The 10,726-nt window shown below is 37.6% G+C and overlaps 1 protein-coding gene and 1 non-coding gene across 2 annotated transcripts; both read left to right on the forward strand.

Moving 5' to 3' along the window:
* The first annotated feature begins 2,901 nt into the window (after positions 1 to 2,901).
* On the forward strand, positions 2,902 to 3,849 carry LOC124971137 (vomeronasal type-1 receptor 90-like). The gene has a single exon (XM_047534926.1). The coding sequence runs from the start codon at positions 2,902 to 2,904 to the stop codon at positions 3,847 to 3,849; it is 948 nt and encodes a 315-aa protein (XP_047390882.1).
* A 907-nt stretch (positions 3,850 to 4,756) lies between these two features.
* On the forward strand, positions 4,757 to 4,863 carry LOC124971249 (U6 spliceosomal RNA). Its single transcript, XR_007106304.1, has one exon. It is a non-coding gene; the product is annotated as a U6 spliceosomal RNA (small nuclear RNA).
* Positions 4,864 to 10,726: the final 5,863 nt, after the last annotated feature.

A 10,726-nucleotide genomic window follows, 5' to 3' on the forward strand; every position in this document is an offset into this window, starting at 1 on the left:
TCCTGGACTGAGTAGTGCTTGGCAGGTGTTGGTGGGGTGAGACACAACCGGGAAAGGATGGGCTAAGAGGATTCCTGTTAACTCAAACTCATGAAACGTTCACATTTTCAGGTTGTTTTCTAATAAAACTAATAAATTAGCACAGAAGTAGGTACATAAATTTATTTATAATACAACTACATGTAAAATGCATGGAAGTGGACTATATGCTTCACTAATACACATCTGTGATCTGCACAGCATTCAGACAGGCAACTCCTCTCTTCCCTACCATCTCCTGGTGCCCCAGTGGGGTTAATGCGTGTGGGGAACTCCTGAGAACATCCATTTCTGCCCTTTCATTGATCAGAACTGTGAGAAAAGGAGATAAGCTTTTCTAGCTGTAACTAGGACATTTCTCCTATAGAAAAAAATGTAATGTGTCGCTCGTTTTCATGTTATGCTTGCCTGAGAAAACTCTTCCCTTCCTGCATTTGCAAGTCCACGGCACCTTCCTGCTCCATCCTTTCCTCCCATGATGATCCAGGCAGAATTGCAGTTCCCTCAGCAAAGCTGGAAACCAGGGTCCTGTGGCCTCAGACAGTGAATAAGTCAGACAGACTGTTCCTCCAGGTTTTTGGTCCTCTGTGTTTTATTTTCTTAAACTGAATTAAAGTAAATTCAAGAAAAAAACCCATATTTCATAGAAGTAACACTATGGATGGGAATCATAATTATTTAATCTTAAATAATTTTGTAGGGCAAGTTCAAATACTATATATCCAGTTTGTGTTCTTTTAAAGCAATTTCAGTATCAAAACATCAGTATATCTTATAACTTACTTGAAATAGGCATATAGAAATATGCATATTTTGTTTATAGAAACTGAGAAGACAGAGAACGTGGTACTGTGCCTACTAATAACAATCTCTGACTCTTAAAATGTGGAGGCTGCTGGACCATTATGTTAGCATTTTTCTTCTATTTCTCTTGGACACACCAAGGGAAAAAAATCTCCTTTTGTTGGTGGTGTGAGTACAGAAATTTCTTTACTAAATTAATTGTTTGCCAAAATTATTTTTTTTCTAATGTGACTGTGTAATTTCCAAATCAGATTGTGGCACTTCTTCAATGATTTCAAAGCAATTGTTTTACTAGACTTGAGATACTTCATTTTTTGTCATTTGTGTTCACCCTTACTGATGTTATAAAACTATGATTTTCTAGGTGAAAATAATTTTTAGCCTCACTGACTTGTTTTTCAGATGATAAAATTGTGGGAATATGTTACTAGCCTCATTTTAAATGTTACATACTTCAGAGCTGTACAGCCCAAATTAAAAATGTAATAAAATAAATACTTTCATTCTGTAGGGAGATATTCCATGAGGATGTCATCACCCAATTGTCTAGTGTAATTTTTCCTCAGTCTTTTTTTGGAGAAGCACTAAAAAAATATGAAAGTTGACTCTTTTATGAAACTCCTCTCAGGGTGAATGTTGATTCCTGTCTCCTATTTAAAATACTAAAAAGTATGACCCCCCCAAAGTACTTAAATTGTGTGGAATGTAGTGGTCCATGACTATAATCCCAGTGGCTTGGGAGGCTGATGATGGGGAAATCACATGTTCAAAGGCAGCCTCAGCAACTTAGTAAGGACCTAAGCAACTCAGTGAGACCCTGTCTCTAAATAAAATACCAAAAAAAGACTGGGGATGTGCTCAGTGGTTAAGTGCTTCTGGGTTCCATCCCCAATACAAAATATATTGTGATTACTTTTTTTCTATATGCCCAAGAATGTACAGAAAAGTAATATGTGGAATATAATCCTGGTAATAATCCAGGTTTCCTCTCATTTCCATATAGTTTTTCTGGCATAATCATAAATATATATAAATCTAGGGATGATTATAGAAAAACCTAAAATTTCATCAAAAGTTTTAGGATCCTGTTATTTTGGTAGTCACTTCACCCCCTGATCTAGGCAAGAGCACCCAGGTGACCTTTCAAGAACCTGTACTTCTGCTCCTCTGCCATGCTTAGGAGAAACCATGTAGTAAACGTAATAGTCAACATTTCTATGGAGATCACTATGTGCCAGCAATGCTTGTATGTTTAGAGTATTTACTTAATATTTCTGCATTCATCATATCTCTATGATGTAGAAACATAACTATATTTAAAGCAGGGAAATAGAGGCCACATAGATATAATTGTTAATGGTCTCACTTATGTGAAGGGCAGGCCATTAGTTTAAACTCAAGCAGTCTAGTTGGGCATGCTGACAGTTGCCTGTAATTCCAGATGCTCCAGCTAAGAAAGGAAGATCATCAGTTCAAAGCCAGGCTTAGCAACTTTGCAAAGCCCTAAGCAACTGAGATCCTGTCCCTATATCAGATAAGGACTGGGATGTGGCTCAGTTGTTGAACAACTCTGAGTTCAATTACCACTGCCAAAATAAATTAATAAATGGATAAATTCAGGCATCTGACTTCACAACCCACATTTATCAATATTTTGCCTGCAATCTGGTGATGAACAATTGAGAATAGAAAACATTGAAAGTATAGAACTGTATGTGGCCAACCTGTAGACACTCTTTCCTTGAGAGTTCTATTTGGACAATCCTGCAATCTGCCTCTTTTGAATTCACATAAGATGCTACGTACTCAGATTTTTATCAGGTTACTGCACACAAATACAAATTCACAGTTGTCCTATCCATGAAGAACAATAGAGTTAAGAAGATGTATTGAACATTGGGAGAGTTTGAAAACCACACATTAAAAGTTATCCCCATATTTTGATGTGGGCATTCTTGGTGGGTGGGAATACTGAGTCTGGTAATAATTGTGATGAAGAGAATTTATCTTCATTTTCTTCTCAGACACAGATTATGTACTACCTTTCATCAGAAAGAGATGAACAAAAGCAACACCCTGTACATTTTTATTGCTGTAAGATATGCCTTTTCCTCCCAAATTGTCATTGGGATCACAGCCAATGTCTTCCTGCTTCTCTTCCACATCCTCACGTTTCTTCCCCAGCACAGGCCCAAGACCACTGATCTGACCATCGCTCACCTGGCTCTCATTCACCTGCTGATGCTAATAATCAGGGCATTCCTGGATATTGACATTATGGGGGTTAAGAACATTTGGAATAACACAACATGTAAAGCAGTTGTCTACTTGCACAGGTTGATGAGGAGCCTGTCTGTTAGCACCACCTGCCTGCTGAGTGTCCTTCAGGCCATCACCCTCAGCCCCAGAAGCTCCTTTCTGGCAAAGTTCAAGCTGACATCTCCACAGCAGAGTCTGAGTTGTTTTCTCATTCTCTGGGTGTTCAACATGTTCATTAATGTTCGTATTTTAGTCTCCATGGGAGGCCCCACCAACGCGACATCAGGTTTTGCCTTTGCCTCTGAATCCTGCTCTATTTCCCCCACAGGTCACTACTTCAAGACCTTCTTTTCCCTGATAGGAATACTCCGGGATATTTTCCTCATAGGGCTCATGGCCCTTTCAAGTGTGTACATGGTGACCCTCTTGTGCAGGCATAAGAGGCAGTGCCAGCACCTTCACAGCACCAGCCTGTCTCCAAGAGCATCCCCAGAGCTGAGGGCCACCAGGACCATCCTGCTGCTCATGGGCTTCTTTGTGGTCATGTACTTCATGGACTGTAGTGTCTCCTCTTCTTCTGAAGAAATGCCAAAGAAGGATTCAGTTCACCTTGGGGTTCAGATGCTGATGGGCAACGGCTATGCCACCATCAGTGCTTTGATGCTAATCAGCACTGAAAGACGGATAATCAAGTTCTTCCAATTCACATTGGGGAAGGAGAGGAAATGTTTATGCAGTGCTGGGTAATCCATTTTGTCATTCCACTTTATTTCTGAATTTCCAAAAATTTGTTATGTTGAGAAAAAAACATGTAAGGAATTTTTCTTTCTGGGGATGCTAACACTTGTTCTTTGTGAAGATGCTAAGTCAAGCTGAGTGCAGTGGAATAAACCTGTCACCCGATTGCCTCAGGAGGCTGAGGTGGGAGGATTGCAAGTTCAATACCAACCTCAGCAACTAAATGAGGCCCTAAGCAATTTAGTGACATGCTGTCTCAAAATGAAATCTAAAAAGGGCTGGGGTTGTTGTTCAGGGTTTATATGCCCCTGGCTTCAATTCCCAGCCCCCAACCCCCAGAGAAAACATGCTGAATAATAGGTGGGCCGTTTTGTTACTGTGCCTGTCCAAAGCAGATATCTTTCACTGACCATAAGTGTACAAAGTGTGTTCACATTTGACTGGAAAAATGCATTTTGGAAGAATTATTCTGTTTAGTCATAGCAAAAGAAAAATCTTGCATAAGTACAACTCCATTGATGTGCCTGCTATAATCATTGCTATGATCATTTCCTTTATTAGAGCAACAAACATAAATAAGAATAATGAGATTCCCTCAATGTTAATTCTAATCATAATTGTACCTTTTATTCTCCATGTATTTCTTTTCAATTGCATTTTCATATGTGATTTTTTCAAAATAATTTTATTTTTATCTGTTGATAAATCCATAGTGAAGGTAAAAAGGTAGCAGTAGCTAATCAGGAGTCAGTACAGGAGAGAGCTCAGATGTCTTGGAAACACACAGATCTATTTCATATCCAGGTTTTCCTTCTGTTGGCCTTGTGGCCTCCAAATAATGGCCTAATTCTTTTGGCTTCATTTGTAAAATAGAGACACTATCTGTCTCAGAGTTGATGTGGTGAGACTGATAATAGTGTTCAGTTTGACAGCACATATCCTGACATTGGAAGGATGCAGAGAAGATTAGCATGGCCCCTGCACATGGATGACATGCAAATTTATAAAGCACATCACAATGAAAAAATAAGAGTAGCAGCTAGTCTCTGTGAACATGCACATTATATGTATATATTAACTCTTAATTACCATAGTAGTGCTGTGAGAATTGTAGTACTACTATCCCCTGATTGCAGTAGAGAAAACTAAGACCTAGATAAATTAAGTAAGCAAATTATAGAGAAAACATCACCAGAATGTGTGAAGCTCTCACTGTCTATGAGGAAGAAGAATGTCAATGTTTGCATATGGACCTTGTGTGACCTGGACAGCCTTTTAACAAAGAGACAAGTTAAGAGCATTAAGGAAAAATAGCCACGACTGTATTCCAGATGGTGTTAGAAATAATGTGGTGCCCCCAAAATCAGACATGTGGTCAGAAGATGAGCAAGGCATACTTGTCGTCTTTTATTTTTTATTTTTTTTTAATTAATTTATTTTTTATTGTAAACAAATGGGATACATGTTGTTTCTCTGTTTGTACATGGCGTAAAATCATACCATTTGTGTAATCATAAATTTACATTGGGTAATATTGTTTGATTCATTCTGTTATTTTTTCCCTTCCCTCCCACCCTTCCCACTCCTCTTTTCCCTCTATACAGTCCTTCCTTCCTCCATTCTTGCCCACCTCCCTAACCCTAACACTAACCCTTCCCATCCCCCATTATGTGTCATCATCCACTTATTAGCGATATCATTAGTTCTTTGGTTTTTTGAGATTGGTTTATCTCACTTAGCATGATATTCTCCAATTTCATCCATTTGCCTGCAAATGCCATAATTTTATCATTCTTTATGGCTGAGTAGTATTCCATTGTGTGTGTATATATATATATATCATAGTTTCTTTATCCATTCATCAACTGAAGGACATCTAGGTTGGTTCCACAATCTGGCTATTGTGAACTGAGCAGCTATGAACATTGACGTGGCTGCATCTCTGTAATATGCTGATTTTAAGTCCTTTGGGTATAGGCCAAGGAGTGGGATAGCTGGGTCAAATGGTGGTTTCATTCCAAGTTTTCTAAGGAGTCTCCACACTGCTTTCCAGAGTGGCTGCACTAATTTGCAGCCCCACCAGCAATGTATGAGTGAAGCTTTCTCCCCACATCCTCGCCAACACCTGTTGTTGCTTGTATTCTTGAAAATCGCCATTCTAATTGGGGTGAGATAGAATCTTAGGGTGGTTTTGATTTGCTTTTCTCTTATTACTAGAGATGTTGAACATTTTTCCATATGTTTGTTGATTGCTTGTAGATCTTCTGTGAAGTGTCTATTCATTTCCTTAACCCATTTGTTGATTGGATTATTTGCATTCTTGGTGTAGAGTTTTTTGAGTTCTTTATAGATTCTGGAGATTAGTACTCTATCTGAAGTATGATTGGCAAAGATTTTCTCCCACTCTGTAGGCTCTTTCTTTGCATTGCTGATAGTTTCCTTTGCTGAGAGAAAGCTTTTTAGTTTGAATCTATCCCAGTTATTGATTCTTGCTTTTATTTCTTGTGCTATAGGAGTCCTGTTGAGGAAGTCTGGTCCTAAGCTGACATGTTGAAGATCTGGACCTACTTTTTCTTCTATAAGATGCAAGGTCTCTGGTCTGATTTCAAGGTCCTTAGTCCATTTTGAGTTTAGTTTCGTGCATGGTGAGAGATATGGATTTAGTTTCATTCTCTTGCATATGGATTTCCAATTTTCCCAGCACTATTTGTTGAAGAGGCTATCTTTTCTCCATTGCATATTTTTGGCCCCTTTGTCTAGTATGAGAAAATTGTATTTATTTGGGTTTGTGTCCATGTCCTCTATTCTGTACCATTGATCCACCTTTCTATTTTGGTACCAATACCATGCCGTTTTTGTTACTATTGCTTTGTAGTAGAGTTGAAGATCTGGTATTGCGATACCCCCTGCTTCACTCTTTCTGCCAAGGATTGCTTTAGCTATTCTGGGTTTTTGTTCTTCCAGATGAATTTCATAATTGCTTGCTCTATTTCTGTAAGGTACATCATTGGGATTTTAATTGGAATTGCATTGAATCTGTATAGCACTTTTGGTAGTATGGCCATTTTGACAATATTAATTCTTCCTATCCAGGAACATGGGAGATCTTTCCATCTTCTAAGGTTTTCTTTAATTTCTTTCTTTAGTGTTCTGTAGTTCTCATTGTAGAGGTCTTTCACCTCTTTTGTGAGATTGATTCCCAAATACTTTATGTTTTTCAAAGCTATTGTGAATGGGGTAGTTTTCCTAATTTCTCTTTCTGAAGATTCATCGCTTATGTATAAAAATGCCTTAGATTTATATGCATTGATCTTATATCCCGCTACTTTACTGAATTCACTTATGAGATCTAAAAGTTTTCTGGTGGAATTTCCTGGTTCCTCTAAGTATACCATCATATCATCAGCAAATAGGGATAGTTTGAGTTCTTCTTTTCCTATTCGTATCCTTTTAATTTCTTTGGTCTGTCTAATTGCTCAGGCTAGAGTTTCAAGGACGATATTGAAAAGAAGTGGTGAAAGAGGGCATCCCTGCCTTGTTCCAGTTTTTAGGGGGAATGCTTTCCGTTTTTCACACTTTAGAATGATATTAGCCATCGGCTTAGCGTAGATGGTCTTTACAATGTTTGGGAATGTTCCCACTATCCCTATTTTTTCTAGTGTTTTGAACATGAAGCGGTGCTGTATTTTATCAAATGCTTTTACTGCATCTATTGAAATAATCTTGTGATTCTTGACTTTAAGTCTATTGATATGGTGAATGACATTTATTGATTTCCTGATGTTGAACCAACCTTGCATCCCTGGGATGAAATCCACTTGATCATGGTGCACTATCTTTTTAATATGTTTTTGTGTGCGATTTGCTAAAATTTTGTTTAGAATTTTTGCGTTGATGTTCATTAAGGATATTGGTCTGAAATTTTCTTTCCTCGATATGTCTCTATCTGGTTTAGGTATTAGGGTAATATTGGCTTCATAGTATGAGTTTGGGAGGGTTCCCTCCTCTTCTATTTTATGGAATACTTTGAGAAGTATTGGAATGAGCTCTTCTTTAAAGGTTTTGTAGAACTCGGCTGAGAACCCATCTGGTCCTGGACTTTTCTTTGTTGGTAGGCTTTTGATGACTTCTTCTATTTCATTACTTGAAATTGGTCTATTTAAATTGTGTATGTCTTCCTTGTTGAGTTTAGGCGATTCATATGTCTCTAGAAACCTGTTGATGTCTTTGAAATTTTCTATTTTGTTGGAGTTTAGATTTTCAAAATAGCTTCTAATTATGTTTTGTATTTCAATCGTGTCTGTTGTGATATTTCCTTGTTCATTCCGAATTTTAGTGATTTGGGTTTTCTCTCATCTTCTCTTTGTTAGTGTGACTGAAGGTTTATCAATTTTGTTTATTTTTTCAAAGAACCAACTATTTATTTTGTCAATTTTTTGTATTGTTTTTTTTGTTTCAATTTTGTTGATTTCAGCTCTGAGTTTAACTATTTCCTGTCTTCTACTACTTTTGGTGTTAGTCTGTTCTTCTTTTTCTAGGGCTTTGAGCTGTAGTGTTAGGTCGTTTATTTGTTGAGTTTTACTTCTTTTATTAAATGCGCTCCATGAAATAAATCTTCCTCTAAGTACTGCTTTCGTAGTGTCCCAGAGATTTTGATATGATGTTTCTTTGTTCTCATTTACCTCTAAGAATTTTTTAATTTCCTTCCTAATATCTTCTGTTATCCATTCATCATATAATAGCATATTGTTTAATCTCCAGGTGTTGAAGTAGTTTCTGTTTTTTACTCTTTCATTTATTTCTAACTTCAATCCATTATGATCTGATAGAATACAAGGTAGTGTCTCTATCTTCTTGTATTTGCTGACATTAGCTTTGTGGCATAATATATGGTCTGTTTTAGAGAAGGATCCATGTGCTGCTGAGAAGAAAGTGTATTTGCTCTTGGTTGGATGGTATATTCTATAAATGTCTGTTAAGTCTAAATTATTGATTGTGTTATTGAGATCTATGGTTTCTTTGTTCAATTTTTGATTGGAAGATCTGTCCAGTGGTGAGAGAGGCATGTTACAATCACCTAGTATTATTGTGTTATGGTCTATTTGGTTTCTAAAATTGAGAAGGATTTGTTTGACATATATGGATGAGCCACTGTTTGGGGCATAGATGTTTATAATCGTTATATCTTGCTGCTTTATGTTTCCCTTAAGCAGTATGAAATGTCCTTCTTTATCCCTTCTGACTAACTTTGACTTGAAATCCACATTATCTGAAATGAGGATGGATACTCCAGCTTTTTTGCTGAGTCCATCTGCATGGTATGTTTTTCCCCATCCTTTCACCTTTAGTCTATGGGTATCTCTTTCTATGAGGTGAGTCTCTTGCAGGCAACATATTGTTGGATCTTTCTTTTTAATCCAATCTGCCAGTCTATGTCTTTTGATTGATGAATTCAGGCTGTTAACATTCAGGGTTATTATTGAGATATGATTTGTATTCCCGGTCATTTGGTTCAGTTTTTAAATTTTATTTATTTATTTTGACACACCTTGGTTCCTCCTTTATTTGAGAGTTCCTTTAGGATAATTCTTCCCTTTGCTGATTTGCTTCTTTATTTTTTATCTCTTCCACATGGAATATTTTGCTGAGAATGTTCTGTAATGCTGACTTTCTTTTTGTAAATTCTTTTAGCTTTTGTTTATCATGGAATGATTTTATTTCATCGTCAAATTTGAAGGTAAGTTTTGCTGGGTATAAGATTCTTGGTTGGCATCCATTTTCTTTTAGTGCTTGAAAAATGTTGTTCCAGGCCTTTCTAGTTTTTAGGGTCTGGATTGAACTTGATTTTCCATTTCATTCTTCAGATTTGGAAAATTTTCTGATATTATTTCATTGAATAGATTGTTCATTCCTTTGGTTTGTTTCTCTAAGCCTTCCTCAATCCCAATAATTCTCAAATTTGGCCTTTTCATGATATCCCATAGTTCTTGGAGATTCTGTTCATGATTTCTTACCATCTTCTCTGTTTGTTCAACTTTGTTTTCAAGGTTAAATATTTTGTCTTTAATATCTGAGGTTCTGTCTTCCAGGTGTTCTATCCTATTGGTTATGCTTTCTATGGAGTTCTTAATTTGGTTTATTGTTTCCTTCATTTCAAGGATTTCTGTTTGGTTTTTTTTCCCAATATCTCTAACTCTTTATTGAAGTGATCTTTTGCTTCCTGTATTTGCTGTTTTAACTGTCGATTGGTGCTATCATTCAATGCCTGCATTTGCTCTTTCATCTCATCATTCAATGTCTGCATTTGCTCTTTCATCTCATCATTTGCTTCCCTGATCATTTTAATTATGTACATTCTGAACTCCCTTTCTGTCATTTCTTCTGCCATGCTGTCATTGGATTTTATTGATGTAACATCTAGATTTGTTTGGGGCATTTTCTTCCCTTGTTTTCTCATATTGTTCAGGAATCAGTGGGTCATTAAGATATTGCAGATTTTCTCTATTGACTTCTAATGTCCCTGAAGATTGCTAGTATATCCCCTCTTATCCTTCAGTAGCCTGCAGTCTTGGAGGAAGTTGATAATGCGGAGCTCCACGAAGAAGCTGCCTCTCTAGGGGTGGTGACCCTCAGGTGGGGTATATTCCCTACTAGTGGGCAGAGGTGCCTCCACTTGTTGACCAATGGTCATCCAAAGGGGAACTAGGCTGTGGGCTGAGGCAAGGCCTGTTTGTGCCTGTGTCTCTGGTTTTACCGTCCCTGTGGGAAAACCTCACCCGGCAGGGAAGACTCACCTGGTGGGGAGTACTCGCTGGTCAGTTCCCCTCCTAGAGGTTCCCCTCAATCTACAACTACCGCCTGGGCTGGGCTGTCTTCCTCTGCAACG

Source organism: Sciurus carolinensis, chromosome 19 (assembly GCF_902686445.1).
Source record: "Sciurus carolinensis chromosome 19, mSciCar1.2, whole genome shotgun sequence".
NCBI classification, from domain to species: domain Eukaryota; kingdom Metazoa; phylum Chordata; class Mammalia; order Rodentia; family Sciuridae; genus Sciurus; species Sciurus carolinensis.